Raw genomic sequence first — 22,398 nt, 5'->3', positions numbered from 1 at the left:
GAGTGAAGTGGATACTTTTGCTATATAAATTATTCCGCATTCAGGTAACCTATCTTCAAACATTTGGAAAAATTTTGATAATTTTTTTTCTCATCGTATATTTGAAATATATCTGCTATTAGGTGGTTTCAGAACAGCAGGCAGAGCTAACATCTCACTTACACAAAAAATTTACTAGGGAGCTTAGCATTTCATTAGGAAAGACCATGAATACTACTGGTATGGTGAGATGGCACAAATTAGAAATTGTCTGTGGTATACCCAGATGTAATTTTTAAAACAGCTAAAAGGAGTCGGAACTCACAGCTCTGCTGAACACTTTCTAGAGTTATTTTCCATTTAAAATCTGTTTCTCTGATGTACTTGCTTCTTACCTACTGTGAAGTATGTGTGACTTTTTACATTCACACTCTTCATAGAATTTTTTCTCCCTCCATGACAAGAAAATTACACAGGTTTGTTATTAAATGATACAACTATTCACACACATTAATGTTCACACCCTCTTTGTTAGGTTTTCTTATGGTAAGGCAAACGTACCTTAAAAAATAAATAGAGACAGTAGTGGATGGGGTCAGTAAGCCAATAACTGCAGATGGGACATCGCAAACAATGTGTTGTTTTAAGGCTGAAGTGGTAACCCTTCAAGCACAGGCATGCAAAGAATGCACTGAAATGCCTCTACAATAATGTGTAGCCATGATATTTTCTGAAAAATCCTTTCCTTAGGATTTTTTCTCCTGAGAAGCTGAGAGGCCTCAGGAACAAAATGTAAACAATTGTTATCTGCTGCTGTGGAATGCAACAGGTGGATCTGTGATTAGTCTCATGTGGTCGTTTCTAATTAATGGCCAGTCACAGTCCACCTGTCTCAGACTGTCTGGTCAGTCACAAGCCTTTGTTATCATTCCATTCTTCTCCTTTGCTTGCAAGCCTTCTGATGAAATCCTTTCTTCTATTCTTTTAGTATAGTTTTAATATAACATGGAGTCAACACTGTCGTCTCTTCCCTGGTCCTGGGACCCCTGCAAACACCACCACACTAATGCACATAGCCCAGGACATGGACATGAAATCAGAATTCTGGGTGCAGTTAGAGGACTAGGACCCCCTCGGGGTCACAAAGACTTGCTGGGACACTAAACACAACTGGAGTGCTACAACTGATGGATGCAGGCTCTCTTGTTCCAAATTGAGTCAACGAGACTTCAAATGTTAGTAATGTAAGTGCTTGTAGTGGAAACAATAACAACTCTAAGTTCTAATCAGCAAACACTCAGCTTGCATGAGAAGTGTGATTTTGTGGCTCATTAATTGCATGAATGTCTGGGCTGGGATGCCAACCATGAAGAGAAAGCAAATCAAGTTGTGCCTTAGATACAACATGAGCATTCATCAGAGAGACCTGGTATAATTGTTGATGTTTGCTTCTACATATTTTAGCAAAAGAAAAGATGGAAAATGGTTTCTTCTTAACCTGACCTGATGTTAACTTGGGAGCTAACATAATAGAACCATGGAATGGCTTGTGTTGGAAAGGACCTTAAAGATCCTGTAGTTCCAATGCTGCGGAATTGGAGCTTAGCATATACGGCAAAGTTTTAAAGTCCAGGGCAGAACTATAAATAAATATTAATACATTCCATAAAGTAAAATAAAGTAGAAGAATATTTCTTCAATACTGCCAAACAAATGTGTTCTGTTTAAAAGTCATGACATTTTCTGATTATTCTTGTAAAGATAGATAAGGAAATACATGAGACATATTTAATAAACAATAATTTATTAATGCAAACAGTTTTATTTTCTAAATAAAATGTGCTAATCACCTGAAAAAAGTCATCAATAAATAGGTTTTTTTGCATTTATTTTTACTGTGTTGACTTTTCAAAGTAAGTGTTTGCATAGATTTCACAGGTTTCTATTATTATTGTCTAAGCAGCCTATTCTTCTGAAGTTCTTTAATATTATTTGGAACACTATGCTTCATATTAAATATCACAGATAGAACAATACAACAATAATTGCATTTTATGACACTGGAATAACTGGTTTTCAAGTCAAACCCAAAATTTCTTTACAAGCAAAGATAAATAAATGTCTTACCCTTCTCATTCTGAACAAAGAAAGAGTCTTTTCAGAACTCTAGCAACTTTTCCACTATGCCTTTTCTTGCTTTTATTTGTCAACATTTTAGCTAGAAAAATTCTGAAAGATATCTGCACCGTCAAGCCAGTTCCGGAAACAGGATAGCCCTTTGTCTCTGATCTGTTTTCTTCCCTTGTCAGTAATGACTTCTCCAGTTTGTTTCACAATCACCAGTTTAGGAATTGCTGTTATGTTGTATTTCTTCTTCAGATCACTGTGGGAAAAAAATTAAAAATAAAACACACCATTAGGAGCATTTTAAGAAAACTCCTAGTGTCTTTACAAAGGCTACTCTGGCCAGGACACACGGGAGAGCAGAAGTGATGACTGCCTGGGCTGCCTCAGAGTTTGAGGCAGAGCACTGGGTAGTGTAAGGAGATCAACAAGGCTGCAGCTGTAAGCCTACTCAGTAAAATGTAGCTCTGAGAGTTAAGAGAGCTGCAGCATCCTTCCTGTAAATGCTCATCACTGCTGCCTGCAGTTTCCACAGGAGTAGAGGCTCTTGGAGACGTAAAAGATGTCCATAGAAGCAAAGTTTGATATACTCTTCCACTTTTTTTTTACTAGCCCAAAACAGATGTCATTCTGGGTCTTTTTTACAGGACAGGAGAAGGGTCTCAATTAGATTAGCATTTTATATTCATTGCTCTACAAATACACTTGAGTGTCCCATAGTCCTACTTCCTGCAATCATCATTAAAGAAGGCATGATACATTATCTTTTTGTGTAAATGGAAGAGACTGAAGATACTACATAAACTCCCTCAGTGAAACAGGCCTTCTACAGACAGAAAAGTGAGCAATCAAAATATTTGGAATAAGAGCCACCCATCTGCGTTGCCAAAGAAAAAAATTCAACTCCTCCTCTGCACCTTTAGAAGAACCAGAGGAGAGACACAAAACAGGCAAAAACAGAATAGCCAAATTCCAAAACACTAACAACACCTCTCTCAAAACATACTTAAAATACTAAATGGAAATATGCTGCCTGAGCACCATCATCACAAGCAGGAACCTTTTCTGTATGAGGTTCAAACACCAAAGAAATTTTAAGTAGAAAAAAAATGTAGACATTGCTTAAAAATGCTTGACATAATACATAGACATTCTCAATGATTTCCTGAGACGAAAAAAAAAATGCTGAGAAATAAGACTTAAGTGAAATACTGACCCAGATAGGGCATACCTGAAATGTGCCTTCCCTTCTGTACTTTTCCTTAAAAGAAGAAAAATCAACAGGTGAAGCAGACTGCTCTGCCATTTTGTTGGCTGAGCAATAATGCAGGAAATACTATGGAAGCAGCAATAATGGGTATTATTAAGGGTATTATTAATGGGTATAAATAATGGGTATTAATAATGGGTATAATTAAAAGTTTGCTTTCTCAGTGAATTGTGACATACAAACCATCAACCAACAATCCCCCTAGACCTTTCCAAAAGCTGCTAAAACAGGTAAAAAAATGCATTCCAAAGAAAGTATGCGTAGAAGACACGTAAAACTATCACCTCATACCACCTGAATGACAAATAAGATGGGTGGAAGATGCATTTTATTGGTTCAGTGAGCGATAAACACAATTGTGATAAACACAATTGTAGCAATCAGAGATGGGGCACTAGGAGACTGAAGGTATGGAATTGATATGGAGACTGGAATCTTACACTTCACTTTCCTAAGGGAATGCATGTATCCAGCCCAGCATGGCACCTTGTTCAGACAGCCTTAGGGCAGAATGTTGCCTGCATCAAACCAGACTGAAGCGTGCACGGATCTGGCTTACACTTGTGCTCAGCTTTCAAGATCGGTGGACCTGAAGAAGGCTCAGAAAGAGTTCTGCAGACAATGCTTCTTAATCACTGAGTACACAGGTACACATGCTTACAAAAATGACTTCTTAAAACTTATTAAGATCATTCTCTCTGATACGGATCTAAAATCCCATGACTCACCTGCACAAACCACATATGTGCCATGGGACTAATTCCAATGGCAACTCACGGTATCAGTAAACCATAAATACAAATAAAAACCCATGACATTAAGACTGAGGCAAACTGGAAGTCATAGGCATTGTTAGATCTTTTTACTCTTATGAGAAGGTTGGATGAAAGTTTCTGAGAGCACAGATCTTGTATTTACAGATAATACTGATATTAGCTGGGAGCTAATTTTCTTTACAGCAGCTCGCATGGTGCGTAGCAAAACAGCACTGATAACACACCAGTGTTTTAGCTATTGCCGAACAGTGCTTATGAAGCACCTGGGCCCTTTCTGCTTCTTGTGCTACCATGCCAGTGAGCAGGCTGGTGGTGCACAAGAATCTGTGAGGAGGCACAGCTGGGACAACTGATCTGTAACGACCAAAGGATGTTCCATATCATGTAACACTATGATTAGCTGTAAAAGCTGAAGAAAGAAGGGGGAAAGGACCAACATTCAGAGCCAGGAGATTTATCTTCCCATGCAATCATTACAGGATGAGGCTACCCTGTGCTGGAAGCTGTTAAATATCTGTCAGTGAACGGGAATTAGTGAATGAATTTCATATCTTGCTTTGCCTGAGTGTCCTTACTTTTGCTTTATCTATTAAAACATCTTTATTTCAACCCTAAGTGTTCTCACTTTCAACCTCCACATTCTCTCCTGAATCTCATGGGGGCAGGGAGTTACCCAGTGCTGTCTGGGGCCTGACTGCCTACCCAGGCTGGGTCACAACACAAGTATCTTTATATAAGGGTTTAAGATCTATGTGCAAGAGCATTCTTGAGATGAAGACAACATGGGGCAGATATAATATAATCTGGGAACATAAATGGTAAATTTTATACACATGTGTAATGTGATATCTGACAACGCTTGAATTATAACAGCTTTCATTTGGAAGTGCTGTCATGTGAAAGTGAGGGCCTTCTTGTTCATCTGCTTCTAGCAGTATGCCCTGCAATACACAGCTGTAAGCATTTTCTTTTAGGTGTGAAATTTCTGCGTTGTTAAATCTTAGTCATAATCATGCACGCCACATGCTTGGGATTCAATTTTAAAGTGTCTACTGAGATTTTGCAATAGCAGTCTAAAAAGTCTAAGAATTAAGCAATTGCTCTTAACTGCTCAGATACTTGACACTATTCTACCTTTGTTTTTTAGCACCCTCCTCTCCCCAATATTTCTGCAGGTGCCAATCCACCCTCATACACAAAGCTTCCTAATATAAAATGTACATACAACATTTTCTTTTTTTTGGGGGCATTTTCCATGAGTCTAATTTTTACTGAGCTGTACAGGCCAGCCTGGTAGCCTGCAAGAACTACTGTACACACCAGACACCCTCATAAAAACTGATAACTTTCATCACAGGGTTTAGTACAAACACAAAGGTATGTCTTTGTGTGCCACTGTCAAAACATCCGTCCTACTTAGAACCTTTGTTGTTGATGTTGATGTTCTGTCCAACACCTACTTTTCCTCTCTACTACCCTCTTTTTCTTTCAAGTGCTCACTTCCTGCCAGACTGTCTTCACACTCCACTTCAAGAATCAAAATACTGTGCCTCAGGCAACAAAAAAAATTTACATTAACCTGCAGACAGTGAAAGGATCAGGAGCAGTATTTCCTAATAGTCATGCCACAGACCACATGAGGTAGTAAAGGTGCAGTCCCACCTCTGGGAATAGCCAGGACTGACAGCATGGAAGAGTCTGGAGATTCTGCTTTGAATTCAGTATTTTGTTTCGCTGCTTGACACTGCAGTGTTAGGCTCTATACACTACAAGTATGAATGCTGGCTGTTTCTTTAGATAAAATTAATCACCAATGCTTCTGTTCTTGAAAAGTATTTTGGATGGCATACTTAAAATTGGCTCTGTTGTGTCTGGAAGATACATCAGTCTATGCTGCAATTGTGTACCTTAAACTGAAGCAACCAGCTAGGATCTTTTAACCTCACTGAAGATATTAAATGCCTTCTTTACACATCAAAAAATCAATAGCCAATTCAATTAATTGCAACAGAACTTTAAAAATAATAATACATTTAAAAATATTAATAATACAATTATCTTACCCATTTTTTTTTTAATTATATTCTTAAGTAGAACTAGTATCTAACCAGAATTATAATATGGGTTAGTGGATGATTCACCTGTACCCCTGACACCAAACTACCAGTTAATCCAGCCTAAGCACCTTGAACAGCTCCACACAGTCCTTCATTGTTACACACAAGAAACACAACTTCAAAAACCTTGCTTGTTCATATCCCTCTCCACTCTCTTCCCCATTAAGCCCCTGTGATCTCACAGTCATCTGGAAGGCCAAGCCATGTTTCTCTACCTAACTGTGAAGGACATTACAGGATGCCACAGAAAAGCCAATTAAACTATCTCTTTGCCTCCACTCTGCATTACTTGAGCAAGAGCAGTTAGAAATAGACCTCTAATCCACAGAGGATAAAGCTGTAAGCACATTCCCATGGGCCATGCTGAACAGCTTGCTGGGTGCGGGGATTTCAAGGACTACATTTCCTGATGGAAATTTGCCAGTGTTCTATTATGATTAGTAGATATCAAATACAATTACTGCCTGGGAAGATTGTAGAGAACTATGCAAAACAATTTTTAAGCCAGTGGGAAAAAGGTCTAACATAAATTGGTAGTGGGTATCCAGAAATAAGCCAGAAAGGATGAAATTGTTCCTGGCTTGAAGTAATTTGCTCTTGAGTTTGCCAAACTGCCCTGAAAAAACAAGATTGGCCAACATGCTCCCTGTTGAGCGAGTAGCTGGAGTGTTACACACCAGGTAGCACACTGGGATGGATCTAGAATTAAAAGGAAAGACAGAAGTTACTAGAAGCACTAGAAAAGATTTCTTTCTTAGAAGAATTTATTTGGGTGCAAGTTTTATTACCCAATCTACATTTAAAAGTCATGTTACCTTCTTGACTTTGGTCCCACCTTGAAAAAAAATTTCTACAATCAACTCATTTAAAGAGGGAGGAGGGAAAACCCCTTTATCAATATTTACATGTATTTCAAGTCTCCAGTTACAGGCATTTCAGTAACCCTGAACATCTTACTTGTCATCCCGTAATCCCAGTCTATACTTATAGGAGCTAAATCAGATTTCTGAAAGTCATCCAAATGAGGCTCCATCCATGACTTAGGTCGTCAAAACACTTCTTGCTATCACCCTGTTACTTACTTACACAGTCATGCCCTTTTCTTTTGCTGTTTTCATGAGCAAGCTGCCTACAGGAATGTCACTTTGGAAACTGAACAGCACAGTTACCAGGTGCAATATGCCACCGCTAAACTCCAGCTGATACTGTATCTGTCTGAAATTCTTCACTGTTTCCTCTCCTTCAAGTAGTTCAGTTACAAGTTTTATAACATCTTCATTTGCCTTCTTCCCAGAGCACAAACCTAGGCAATGCAGACCAACCTTAGCAACAATTACCGCCGTGCTGAAAAGCAAATCACTTGATCCTCACTTGCCATTAGTTTTTACCTCACTCATCTCTTTAATACATGGGGTTTTTACTAACTCTTGTTCGAAGATCTCTTAGCTTCCAAACGAGGTGCACAAAACCGCGTTCTTTACGTATGGGACGGGCTAAAACCAGAGAGCAAGCAGTGTGACAGCCAGCGGAAGCCGCGGCTCGGGGCGGGAGCACGGCCGGGAGATGCGGCAGCCTGGGCTCCAGGGACTTCAGCGGGAAGCAGTCGCGGGCTAACGGGGCAGAGGCGGAGGTTCCGGGGAGCTGCTGTATTAGGGCTGTTCGAGTGCCCCCGCCCGCCCCGTCCCGGCCCTCGGGGCAGGGGCGCTGGCCGTGCGCCCCAGGCGGGGCCGGACCGCTCCGGGCGGCGGCGGCCGCCGGTACTCACTGCTTGTAGGGGTCGTGGAAGGGCAGGGCCAGCCAGTCCCCGTGCATGGCGCGCATGTAGCCCACCATCTCCTCGGCGCTGTGGTCGGAGGAGATGAAGACGACCTCGAAAGGGGCGGGGGGCTCGGTCTCCTCTAGGAGCTCCGTGTAAAAGTCACAGAGGACGGGGGTGAAGTCGCGGCACGGCGAGCACCAGCCGGCGGAGAAGTACAAGCCCACGACTTTGTTCTGCAGAGCCTCTTCGGGGTCCACGCTGCGGCCATCCTTGCTGACCAGGAGCCGCCCGCTGAACACATCCACCATGCTGGCACCGCCGGACCCGCCACGGGCGCGGCGGTGGCCGCGGGCCCGAGCGCTCGCCGGGACCCACGCAGCGCCGCACCGCCCCGACACGCAGCTCCACCGCCGCGACACCGCCACCCTACCATGGCACCGCCGCCGCAGCTTTATAGCGCCCGCCACCGCCCGGCCCGCCCAGCGCCCCGCGCAGCCAAGGAGACGCGGCCCCTTCCCCCCGCTCCTCTGAGCGCCAAGGCGGCTTTCAGAGGAGCCAAGTGCAGCTCAAGGCTCGCTGAAGATGCCGAACTTCCAATAAAATAAAACAGCAACTGCGTGCGCCGGGCCCCTTTCAGCTCACCATGGAGCTCACCGCCTCTCTCCTGGAGGTGTCATCACCAGGCTTAGTCAGTTTCGGCAAAAAAAATTTAATATCAGGCGTCCTGCACTTTTTTTTTTCATAGCATAGAGAATTATCTGAATTCTGGACATGAAAGGAGCTGTCTATTCTCTGTCCCAGTAGATAAGGGGAATTCTCATTTTATTCCAGTGCACTTATCATGTGTTTGGGTTGAATAATGCTTTTTTCCTCAGCTGACATTGAGTTAGAAATGAACAAAAATTGTATTACAAATAAGAAATCTTTTTTCCTGCCTAAAGCAAACTGCAAAAACGGAAATGAAAGATGATTTGGTGGTAGGGCTATTAAATTACAGTTTAATTAAAGGATCCCGACAGGGTGATAATCAAACCAAGTACATTTTCTCCTTTCCGTGAACTGTGAAAAACTCAATTAAAAAGAATTTATCTTTTAAAAAAAATCAGTATCCCACTAAAATAAATTTTAATGTTTATGGTGGGTATGTCAAGTGTTTAATGAAGCTAGCTTAAAAATATTTCACATTAAAATGGTGTGTACAAATGCATTCTAGGATTTATTCTTCAGTTTTTTCCCATGTTTTAATCTGCAGACTCTCAAAAAATCTGTCAATTTTACTTACAGAAAAGATAAATTTGTGATAAGTATGTATTATGATTCAAATACTTAACACTAGAACAGAATGGATGTTAGTTATGATGAGCGTTTGCTTGGGTAAATTGCAACCAAGTTTACAGTGAAATTAAAGTCCAATTTATACATCTGATAATCTTCTGACCATGTAGTATGAACAGTGAGAACAGCGATACTTCAACACAGAATTCCAGTTTAAATTTGTATAGGAATAAACTGAGCACAAGTATTCTCCCCCACATTTATTTCCTTTTGAGGTCTTTTTGAAACCTGCTTTTCTTCCATTGACTTGACAAAAATTTTTTGTCAATGTTCTGTCCTGAGTGAAAAAGAATATGGTATTATTTAAAATAGTTGAACATGTGAGAGAAAACCCAAAGATGAACCTCAGAAGTAACACAGCAGTCTTGGGGTTTTTTTCAGTAGGCTCATCAAAACTGGTTGTAGGGTCACTTTGAACTTTGGGAGCTGCATTTCTGCCATTTCTCTTACCCCTTTTGCCTTTTATTATGAAGATTTACTGCTAATTAAAAGACTGTTTCTTGTGCAGAAGTTCATGCATTTAAAATAAAGTAGTTCATGCATCATTATTTCCAAGTATATCTGGACTAATATGTTACTTCAATTCTGATATTCTACTGGAAAAAAAAAAAAAAAAAAACCAAAACAAAACAAAATGCTTAGGTGTTTCAAAAGTAGCTTTTATTAAAATACTGTATTTCTCCATTTTTCATGGAGAGTTAAACTATGTTTTTTTAAACCAGATATTCATCTGCTTCCAGCACAGAAGTGACATTTAAAACAATGTAGTCCTCCCATCTGTCACATGTCCTATCAATCCTTTGTCCAACTTTTGAGTGCTGTTTTGTGCAGTTCCCCCCTTCAGAATTCCTCTGGATGTCAAAAGTAGAAGACACAAGGAGCTGTGAAAGCTGTCTGTTCTTAAAATAGCACAGGTGAGAAATTAGGCTTACCTGAGTGTTTGATTTGCCATACTGTCTGCCTTTGTGAGACCATTATGAAATGTGAGACCCTTGAGGATGGAGTCAAAGCATTTGGAGCCTGTAGAATCACCAAAAATGGAAAAAAGTTTTCATACAGGTTCAGGCTACCATTGGTACATTCTTGATATTCCTATCAATTTCTCCTTCCATTGGTGGTGAAAGTGTATTTTCTCAGGTATTATGAGTGGAAACAATGACCCAAGGAACTTCCAGCTGTGCCATCTGTACAGATTAGAAAGCTGGTTAGTCAGAAACAGGCTATGCCATGAGAAAAGAACATACTGAGTTTGTCTTTGAGACCTCTAGGCATAGAGAAAAAAGTTGATAGCTACATACATCTCCCTGGGGAGAAGAGCTGGATGTACATGACAGTGATGTTAAACGTCTTAAGTTCTTTGAGGAGCAGATACTAGGGATGAGGAACCAGATACCTTCCCTCAGGAAGCTTAAGGTGATCAACTTTCTAAATATATCAAAGATTCACTGAAAGTGCTGCATAGCAAGGAAAATCTTGTCTTGCACCTGCCTTTGAATTGACTGCAGAGACATTTCTCCATGACACTAACATGGACCAATAAGAAATGCCTCACTTTATGATTCATACCAAGGAGACGGAGACTTGTTTTAATTAGAAATGTCTTCTAGGACTGTTCTTGCTACTGGTGTTAACAATGTAGTGATTTATTCCATCCCCTAGTCTCCCCTTGGACTGAAAATAATGGAGCTTCTTCTGTGGTCCTGTCTCAAGGTAGTGTTAGCTGTGATGTTACACTGTCAGAAAATCTGCACACAATGGTCACCCAGTAGAAGCCTCTGGAGAATTCCAGGATAAAATTAAACAAAAACTTCCTACCACAAAAAATTGCACTTATGATTTTACTAGTAAAGAGCTTTTTATTATTGAATTTACTATACTATTTTTAAGGTAACAGTATTTGGTCCTATCTTTAATCTAAGCCCAAGACTTTCAGTTTATTTTGCTCACATTGAAAAGATTATCCTACTTTCCTTGTGAATTTTGCTTCAATTAATACTGAAGTTAATTACATATCCAGATTTTGACACACAACTGAGAATTTAGAAGAGAAAATATGAAGAGCCTGAATCATAAACTCTTGCTTTTAATGACATAGAGCAGCATGCTGAGAAAGACCTGTAGAAGAAATGAACTGGAATTAAAAATGTTCAGACTTTCTAATTCTTAAATAATATAAGGAAATACAATATGTGCTCAAAGCAAAGTAATTCCATACACCTATGGTGGCAGAGTTAATGTCTCTATCAGCTATACACAAGATAAAGCGTGAGAAGATTCTGAATACTTGCCTAGTTCCTTAATTAACATAGCCATTGCTTTCTCCTTCATGTACCTTCTTCATAGCTGGCATGGGTCTGAGTAGTAAAGAATTTGATCCAATAAAATTTGCAATAAAGGGTCTCTTAAAACTCATGTTATATGCATGATGCTGGATTTTTAGATGAAAAGGTATAGAACATCAAGTTTCAATCTGCTTATTAAGCATTCTATAGGAAATGCATCATTACATAGTTGGTGTTGGCAGGCTGCATATCCATCCGGTGAGAAGCCATAAGGCAAAAGCTAATTTCACTCAAAGGAGAGTGTGACCTGGTTGAGATCTTGTTGGCTCTGTCTACAATTAATCATTAGTGTACCATCTACTTAATTATACCCTGATGAAAACATGCAAGTGACAAAACTAATGAAGACAAACTCTGGTTGGGCAGTACTGTATGTAGTGCAATCCCTGAAGAAGTCATATTAGCAACTGGCTTTGGTGAATCCCATCATGTGTGAATACTAGCCAGACAGAAAATCAGATGCCAAAGGAGACCAGAACACACAGAATAAAGGAAATACATCTGTGGATTAAAGAGTTAAATTTGTAGCAATCATTGATTAAATTTTGTAAAATAGCTGGCTTTTTAAAGTTCTTTTTCATAATACATAAAAATGTGCTTTACAGGAGAAAGTCATAATCTGAATTATTGGTGAGAAAGCAGGCAAAGTTACTCACCACAGTGCATACAGTGAAAAAAGGTTTCAGTGTAGCAAGTTTCTTGATCTCAACCCAACACATTAACAAACGAGCTGGGGAAAGAAGCCAGTGCACAAAGAATTACTGAGCGAAAAAAATTAAATTTTACTATGCACAACCTGCCAACTAAAGTAGTTATTGCATATTCATAGCATTCCTTAGAGCTGACACGTTTGGAGCACCTTTTCCTCAGCTCAATTCAGGGTCTTGTGACATAACCAGCAGTGATACAGATATGTACTGAATGCTCCTTCGTGATTGTTCTTGGAGCTGCTTCCCCTACTTAACCCAAACACAAAGGAAATAATACCAGCTTTTCTCAAGTAGGAAAATAATTCAAATAAGTAGGACACTTTTTTTTTAAAAAAAATTACTTACTATTTTATTAATTGTATTTCAACTCTTTGGTGCCTATTGCAGCAGATATCAAGGGTTACCTTGTTAGGGAATCTTATGTTTCCTTCCTAAGAGATACCGGGATGTAGCTTAGCATTCTTACCCCAAAGACATCTACTATCATCAAGACTGAGAGCTGTAGTAGCTACCAAGTAACCAAAACATTCTAGTAAGATACTGTAAGGTATATCTCCTTTTCTTTCATTTTCATTTTTTGGAGCAACAGATTGTTAGCAACAAGAGACAATAATTATCAGATAACACTCTGCTGGTGAGGCCTCACTTTGGGTCCTGTGTGCAGTTTTGGATGCCACAATATAAAAAAGACATTAAGCCATCAGAAAGCATCCAAAAGAGGATAACAAGAATGGTAAAGGGCCTTGAGGGGAAGCCTTATAATGAGTAGCTGAGGTCACTTGGTCTGTTCAGCCTGGAGGAGGCTGAGGGAAGATCTCATTGCAGGAATGGCCTGAAATTGTGTCGGGGAGCTTTAGGTTGGGTATTAAGATAAGGTTCTTATCCCAGAGGGTGGCTGGGCACTGGAACAGGCTCCCCGCGGAAGTGGTCACAGCACCAGCCTGACAGAGTTCACGAAGAATTTGGACAATGCTCTCAGGCAAGAACAGGGTGTCCTGTCCAGAGCCTGGAGATAGACTCAATGATCCTTGTGGGTCCCTTACAAATCAGGATATTCTGTGGTTCTGCAATAACAATTTTTAAGTAAATGTTTGCAACATTAAGTCTGGGTTCCAGTTTAATAAGCATTACTGATATAAATAAATAGCACATATGGGAAGGGTGAAAGAATGCTTTTAAAAATACTTAAAAATTAGCTGGATTTGAGAGTTTGCAAGGAATATTTTTTCTTTCACTCAGGAGATACTACAGCCTATTAACAGATTCATACTATGCAAAAAGTCTGGGATAGGAAGTGTAGCAATTATGGGTACATTCTTTCCATTTTACAGATTTTGAACCTAGCAAAGGTGTATGAACTTCTCCTTGGAGTACAAAAGCTGGATTCAATGATCCTTTGCATCTAACTTTATCCTGAGCAGTGTATCTCAAATTACCAAGTGCTACATAGTCTAAATATCAGTGCTGTAACTTTTCTGAGTTCCCAACAGGTATGCCAGGGAAACAATGCAGTGTCATCTAATACAGCAGCAGCTGCATGGCAACAAGGAACAACATTTGCACCTGCAGGAATGGAAAAATACTGCGGTAAAATTCTGCTCTAGTTCATTTGAGTTCAGTCACACTTTTCACTCACTCTAACCTTTTGGCAGTTTAATGTAGTAAAGAGGACATTTAGGGTTTTGGGTTGGTTTTTTTGCATGAAGAGACTTCTGACTAGATGCATTCCTTTCACGGTCAGAGTCATCCAACACTAGATCCTGCATTTATGTGTCTCATGAGAAGTGTAAAGCTGCTTTTGAGTCTTTGTGCAGAATCTAGCTCAGTCCCCTACAGTTGCTAGCAACCACCACTTAATTCTAATTTTTGTCAGAGTTTTGGTTGAAGAAAAAGGTCAGATTGTCACGAGCACTCTGCTGCAGGGAGGGACTCCAGAAGTATAATAGCAGTTTCAGTTGCTTTAAGTAATTTGATAGCTGCATACAAAAGTAATTGGCATCTGCACAACCTCTTCTGGCAAAACTTGAAGAGTCTTCAGCTGTGGAAACGACAGCCTGCATCTACTCCTGCCCACCTTGTCAGCAGCCTCTCTTCTAGCCAGATTGAATGATTTCATTAACCATGTATTTCAGGTGACCATTTTTTAGCAAAAAAAGGACTGGGTCCTAGAGAAGCCAGTGTAAATTTTACAACACTGAAACAAGAATACTTTTCTGCCAATAACCAAGCTGCCAATGCATCTATGCTGCAGCTGCTTGCAGGAGTTCATAATAAGAGTTTTGGCAGAGAACATTGACCTCACTGCAGCCACTTGTCTCATGGGTTTCTAGATAGTTGTGGTCTTGCTGTTTGAACTAACGGAATGTCCTTTTAAGGCTGAGATTCACTGTCATTTATACTGTACATGTTTTATCTAGCTACTGTAAAATCCCAAAGTCCTTCCCCTTGCACAGACATACACAGAATATATAGCATTTTGCAGCCTGTAGTACCATGTGCTCTGATTTTTAAATCATTAGAAACATAGAAATAATTGAGAAAGAAATGTCACTGAATAGGCTGAAGTCTCCACTCACAAAACCCCGTAAAAAGTAGCCTAAGAAAGCTACTTTCTGTTCCTTTGGTTGACTGTGAGTTGAAAAAACAGTGACTGTACTTAGAGCTCTGAAATGACAATTAAATTCAGAGAATGACAGATGTCAAAGACTCAGGTTTCACATGCTAGCTTCTGTGCCTCATGAACATTGACTTTTATGTAATTTTCATGGGCATCCCTGCCCCTATATAGTGGGGGTTTGGAACTAGATGATCTTACAGTCTCTTCCAATCCAAGATATTTTATTATTCTATCCTTTTCAGTTACATTGAAAATCATCTTGGACAAAGAAAAGAGAAATCATACGTAAGGCTGTTGAGTAGAATAAATCCTTATGCTATTGTGGAGAGTTAACCTTGCATGACCCACTTTGCCCACTCAGTTGCTCTCTCAGTCCCCCTCCTCAACAGAACTGTGGGAGAAAAATGTTGAAAAAGTTCATCAGTTGAGATGAAGACACAAACATCCCTTTCTAAGTACCACTGAAGGTAGGGCAGAGTTAACCAAGGGAAAATTAGTTTTTTGCAAATCAAGAATAGGAGTAGGATGGTAACAAAGAAAGACTAAGCCAAAAATATCTTCCTTCCACCTCTCTTTTTCCCAAGCTCAACTTTGCTCCTGATTTTCTACCTCCTCCTCCTGCCCAACTGGTGCAAGGAACTGGAAAATAGGGGTTGTGATCTGTTCATAATACGCCATCTCTGCTGCTCCTTCATGTAATCACAAAACTGTTAGAGTTGGACGAGACCTCTGGAGATCATCCAGTTCAAAGAGCTTGCCAAGGCCAGTCAGCTAGAGCAGGTGAGACAAGAGACAAGAATGCATCCGTGAAGGTTCAGAATGTCTCCAGAGAGGGAAACTACAGGACATTCCTGGGCAGCCTGTACCACAAAACATAAAGTTCTTCCATGCTGAACTGGAACTTCTTGAGTTTTAGTTGATGGCCATTGCTGCTCATTCCTTCTCACACTTTTTAACTTTTCCCTGCTGCTCCAGTGTAGGTCTATTCCATGGCCTGCAGTCCTTCAGGAACAGATTGCACCAGTATTGGGGGTCCTTATTAGGCTGCAGTTTCTGCCAGAAAAACTGCCTCAGTGTGGGCTCCTTTCCACAGTGCCATGAGTACTGCCTGGAGTCAGCTTCAGGATGGACTTTCCACAGACTGCAGCTTCCTTTGGGGCATCTCCGTCTGCTGCAGCCCCAGGTCCCCAGTGCTACAGTATGGATCTCTGCTCTTCAGTGGTACTCCATGGGCTGTAGGGCCTCGGCTGCCTCACCATGGACTGGACCACATGCTTGTCAGAAACTGAAGTATTTTAGTTCATGACTTAAACATCTTCATGAAAGACTTTTGCCTATTATGGCAAAACTGTATTACAAAATCTGCAGAGAAGACCACCACACCCTGAATGGGGCCCTGACTGAGGCCCTACACCGCTCGCCGATGAAGATAAATAAAGTAACAACTCGGGGCTGGGGCAGAAGAATAACTTCACGGAGCACAAGCTCAGCCCCTCCGGAGGGGAGGCGCAGCCCCGGGGCTTTCAGCCGCCGGCCCGCACAGGCCTCACCCAGGGCGGGGAGAGGCTTTGGGCCGCGGGGGAAAGGCTCTGCCGAGGGCAGCGCCCCCGCCCTGGCCGTGCAGGGGGCTCGGCCGAGGGGCCCCTCCGCCCCGGAGAAGCTGCAGCCGCACCAAGGACCCGGGGGTGCCGCGGCTGCCACGGCTCCCCCGGGGCTCCCAGAGCCCGCCCGGCGCGACAGAGCCGCGGGGCCCGAGGGCCGCGGTCAGCCCGGGCCTGCGAGGGAGGCGGCCGGGCGAACCCGCCCGCCCACAGGTACATTGACCCGCGGGACTCGATGGATTTCGGCGGGGCGTGGGGGGAGCCTCAAGAAGAGTAGATGGAGGGGAGCAACGAGCATCTCTTGTCTAGAAGGGGATATGCTTCCACCTAACCCACCCCATGCATGCTTGCCTGGATCTTGAATAGAAGTAACAGACTTAGGAGTCAGACAGGACTTCCCCAGTACCAGAGCATCAAGACAAAGCCTTCCGTATGTTGTTAATCCCATTGCAAAGAGAGCACTAGAGTTTGGGTCAGGACCAACCTTAATCTGGTCGAGTCAAGAAAGGATTACTGCTTCAGAGCTAAGTATTTATAGCCTTACAGCTCTGGTCCAAAGGCCAGTAAAAAGCAGGTTCATTTGCTGCCATACCTTGCAGGAGCCTCCTACCCCAGTGCCATCCCAAAGACAGTTCAGGACTTCAGTCAGTTGGACAGGTAATTTTTCACTCTTTAGCATGATTTTCTCCAGTGCTTACTCTGCACCTTTACTCTGCCATTTGAGAGTGCTGAATAATCCCAGTAAAAAAATACAAAAGAAACTTTGAAATTGCATTTGTTATTTCCAAAATAGTTTTAGTGATATAATCTGGTAGTTTACAGAAAAGCAGATGTCTGAAGAATTCAAATTTCTGCCTCTTGCAGCACAATTTATCCTTCATTTTTTTATTAATTGGCTGAGAAGGACACAGGTATCAGCAACTCTTATCTTGGTAATCTTGAACCTATATTGAGTGCAAAAATTTGTTTGTACTCCACAGAGGAGCGTCTCAAAGCATTAAATGCACGGGCTTTCTGCAGTAAGGTTTTTAGCACTCTTCAGATATTTTCTTCCTTCCACATACAAGTGCATTCTTTAAAAACTTGAAGCAATTCAGATCTCCATTTCATGCTTTTGTATTATCTGGAGTAGTATGACTAGATAGTATCAATTAGTAGTAATTTTAGGTAGTTGTAATTTTGTCATCTGCTAGAGTGGTCAGAATTTGGGAGAACATATGGTGTTGTTTTGGGTCATATTATATTTTAAATACGACAACTTTCACGTGTTAAACCAAATCTGTGGAAGCCAAAATGCTAAGAATCTTCTCCTGTGTACACTGCTAGTCTTGTAATACCAAGGTAAAGGCCAGGATGATGTTTGGATTTACATTAGAAAGCACTACGTATTGCAGTTAATCTTCTTTTCTTCTCAGTAAAATTTAACACAATGCATTTCTCATATATTATGAGCATCTTCCTGTTAAATCTTCCTGCCAGTTTTTTTAGAATGAAATCTTATTCTCAGTTCCGAATCAGCAGAAAATGGATCCTTATATTGTTTGGATTTTTTCCCCCCTACCATCGAAGTTCTGAATCAGAGTGGTTAGGTTTTCTGCCTTGCTTTTTCAGAAAACTGCACTGTAACTCCCTTTTTATATCTTTTTTGTCTACCAGCTACTGAGTAGACAATACACTGTGCTGTACTAATAATAATAATAGAAGCGGATTTTTTTTGTGTCAGGCAGAATAAAACTTGAATTAAGTGAAAAATGCTGGAGAATAGTGAGGATTCCCAGCAAAACAGAGTTCCAAATTTCCATAATGAAATGTGTGGCATCCTATTGAAAAGTTGTAAAAACTGCTTTGCCATTCTTGCAACACTTTAAGCACAACCTTTTAATCACTTTATCTTCTAGTGCTTCTGCTGTTAGTGCCGATTTATTTTGCTCTTACAGCTTAAAAGGTTAATGTTTTGTAATTAATTAAATTAATGGAAGTTTAAGGTAGACATCTGCCTCTGTAAGCTAAAAATAGCGAGGAGTTAGTGACAGTGTGCAAAATCAAATAAATTAGTGACAGCTTTTATCCAGTGATAAAGGTCTTTATGAAGATAATTTAATCATCCCTCAGTCCATTTCAAAGCTGAATATATCATGTGTAGCTAGCTAGTGCCACAGGACTAAAATGCATCAGCCCAAAACTCAGATGAGTGCTACCCTGACACCGAGTAATCTTCCATAAAAGAAAGAGAAAAATAAGACCATTCTCTCCTCAGTGGCTGTCTACCAGGAATCACTTTGATCAACAAGACTGTGTGTTTAAAGTAGTATAAAGTTGTGTGTTTTTTTTTTTTTTTAAATCATCTGTCAGATCTGGGCAGAACCTCCTTAGGAAGTAACAAGACTATGCAATCAAAGTAAATGTGAAGATGTTCATTACTAAAGTCAGCTTCAAACAGATCGGTCTAGAGACCCGAGGAACGATGGCATCAAAATACTAAGAAAGGGCCTGTAAAAGTCAGACTCCATTGAATATAAACAAATTTAAGGATTAATTGCATGGGGGTGGGTGGAACCAGTGTCAAAACATAGAGGTATTTAAACTGTGATGCTGCAAAACCATTCACACAAGTTGCATACAAGTGGAGTTAAGCAAATCATTACTGATTTCAGAAGAAAAATGTGCAGAGATCTGTAATGAACATCTCTGTAGAACAGGGAAGTGTTGACACCACCTCACTCTGTTGAGACCTCAGCTGCTTCCTGTTATATACACGCAGGTGTACATTGTACATATGCAGCTCTGCACTCTGGAAATCAGGAAACTCACAAGGCAATTGGAAGAGCAGAGCTTAAAAAAAATCCTGAGGAGTTTGATAACTTCCTCAGGCTGTAAATCCTGAAATGAATTAAAATGGTAAGTTACAGATACTGGCAAAGAGGTTAAGTGATGTAACATGCTAAGGCAGGAACTTACTGAAAGAAAAATGAGTCAGATTGAAAATAATGCTTTAAAGTTTGTAAAATAGTAAAAATCTTTTATTACTTAGTGCTTGAGGATGAAACATACCTCTCATTTCCTTCACCTATTTTTACTCCTCCTTTTGTACCCTAATGATCTTAAATTGCAGCAGCCCAACCTCCTCCAAAATATCCTTACTGAACTTTATCCTTTCCACAAAGCAGTAGAGTCCCCTGAAGTTGTCAATGGCTCCACTGCTTACAGTATGAATATAAAAAAAATTATGTCAAAATAAGTAACTTACTGAGAAAAGAGCAGCTTTTTTTTTTTTCCCCTGAAAATTTAACCTGTTCATATTGACAAGGAGGAACCTGACAGATGTGACAATACAGTAGAGCAGAATTAAAACAATATCTCTGAGGAGGACTCTTATCACCCTCTTAAATCTGAGGGACATTACTGTCTACACAGCACTGACATTTAAGATGCTTGTAAGTGAGCTTGTAAGCAACCAGCTCTCAGGAGTGAGTTTATTACTGCAGCAATAGACAACAAAAATATCTTTGCTTTTATAACTTTCTCTTTTTCTCTGTACAGAGGAAGATGCCATCAAACTGAGGGTGGTTTATTAGTGGTAATACAGAACAGGTTCAGGCATTAGTCACAAAATATTACTATCTGTTGTTAACTACAATTTAACAGACTGGTCACAGAGATAAACACATACTTTTTGCAGGTGCAAAGACTTTTTGCAGCAAAGTCTTAAGAGTCTCCTTAATCACAGATGTACACAATATAAATCTTCACTGGGTGGAGTGTCAGGGGCAACAGGATACAATAAATTGGATGATGAACTAAGGGAAAAGGCTTGGGTATGCATGCCGGCATTCTCTATATTCTTCAGTATATGACTAAATGAATTTGGTGCCAAAAAAAATGCTTTACAATCACAGAATCGTTGAGGTTGGAAGAGATCCTTCAGATCACTGAGTCCAACTTTTAACCTAACACTACAAAGTCCACCACTATATCACATCCTTTAAGTGCCATGCACCCTTTATTATCAAAAAAGAGGTAGTAATAAAGAAAATCTGTTCAACATGGAAAGCCTGCCTTAGTAATTAAACCACATAAAGTCTTCAAAACAACTTAGAAGACTTTAGAAAATCCACAACATGTTGATGTTTTCTTCTTTCCTCATCACCTCCAATTTGCATCAACTTTGTTTATAATCACCAGTAAAATACACTTCATTAAATTTTAAACTGTTTTAATTCAAAGCAAATTAATGTATCACCAAGACACTGCCAAATGCTTCTGTAGTTCCCCACTGCAAAGATATTTTGTGTGCTCTGGAAAGAGAGACTGCTTCACAGACCTGCACAGCCCCTGGACGTGGGGGGGAGTTTTCTGCGTTTAGTTAAATACAATTTAACAGTACGCTTTTCCTTAGGCAAGTTCCATCTTGCAACCAACCCTATTTCATAGCGCAGGTATTATACCAGCGTACATGGCTCAACATTAAAATAGTAAATCCTTTCAATCAGAAAAATGAAGAAACTGCTTCTTCATAATCTGAAATTACATCTCTGTGTTTTGCTCATGAGAACAAAGTTTACAGGCATAAGTTGCACATAAAGGGTTTATTTTAAATGTTTTAAGGATAGAGTTACATCATAATTATAAAAATTACTTACAGAATTAAGTAACAATTTAAAGTGTTTATACTTCTAAATGCAGAGAACAGGGAACTGTCTACATTCTTCAAAATAAAATAAAAATAAAGAAACCAAGCTCTAAAGATGAATTCATTACCTAATTTAAAAATGTGAACACGAAGACCTCTGAACTATACACATACCAAGAACCATCCAAATTGCACTAATGATGTAAAATACAAAAAGCACAGCATTTTCAAGGAACCAGAAACTGTTTTTACCATAATTATTTTCCCTGACGCAACTAGACAATTCTCTCTGAAGACAAAGCCCCTGTGTTTCAACAATCCATTTAAAGAATGCTTCTACCTATTCCAAGAAAAAGGGTTTTCCCCATCTCTATTCCAACATAGTTTAGGGTTTGGCACTCAAAAGAAAGAAGAAGAATGTAGTGTTCTGCTATTCAACTGAAATTTTATTTTTTTCTTCAACAGAATACATGGTCCCTTCAAATGCTGTATGACACATACAACTGGAAAATTACCTTCCGTTGGCACTATGCTCGTCTCACCGGTGCATTTAATCCTACTAACAACCATTAAAACAGCACAATAAGCAAATTCACAAAAAACTGAACACAAAATAAAAAACAGAATAAAACAAAAACCTAAACATTTTAACATGCAACTTTAGTTTGTTACATTGAATGTTCTAACCCTCTAAGCATGCAAAAAAGGATGGTCTGCATTTAAGTTGGTTTTTTTTTTCCCTTTTAAGTTTTACATGGCAGCCTGACATCACACACACGCACACACACAATATACAACAATACTACAGCAGGTAAATGTGAAAGGTGAGTAACTTTTATACAAAGATCCATGGCTTGTGCCATCACAAGCCCTATGTGATTTTGGAAAGTAATGTTGAACCCCTATAACAAGGAACCAACATTTAGTTACCAGGGTAACGCAAGCACTGCATGCAGATCTGAAACATGAGCCTAAAACAAAGCCCAAAGCAGATGGGCAGGGAGTGGAATTAGTCTCAAGCCTCAAAACTGTGGTTTAAGCTATCAAAGAAAACCAAACCCAAAAAACCAAAACAAACAAAAAAAATCCCCAAAAAAACCCCAAGTGAAAATACCCACACAACAGACAAACGGGGACA

The 22,398-nt window shown here is 40.1% G+C and overlaps 1 protein-coding gene across 1 annotated transcript; it reads right to left on the bottom strand.

Annotated features, from left to right (window-relative positions):
* Positions 1 to 2,193: 2,193 nt before the first annotated feature.
* NXNL2 (nucleoredoxin like 2) lies at positions 2,194 to 8,333 on the bottom strand (the record flags this gene model as incomplete). Its single annotated transcript, XM_084225147.1, has 2 exons — positions 2,194 to 2,362; positions 8,032 to 8,333. The coding sequence occupies 2 exons, from the start codon at positions 8,331 to 8,333 to the stop codon at positions 2,194 to 2,196; spliced, it is 471 nt and encodes a 156-aa protein (XP_084081273.1).
* Between the last annotated feature and the right edge of the window lie 14,065 nt (positions 8,334 to 22,398).

Source organism: Fringilla coelebs (genome assembly GCF_963513975.1).
Source record: "Fringilla coelebs genome assembly, chromosome: Z".
Lineage (NCBI taxonomy): Eukaryota > Metazoa > Chordata > Aves > Passeriformes > Fringillidae > Fringilla > Fringilla coelebs.
Note: the sequence above shows the minus strand (reverse complement) of the source record. Positions and strands in the feature narration are given on the sequence as shown.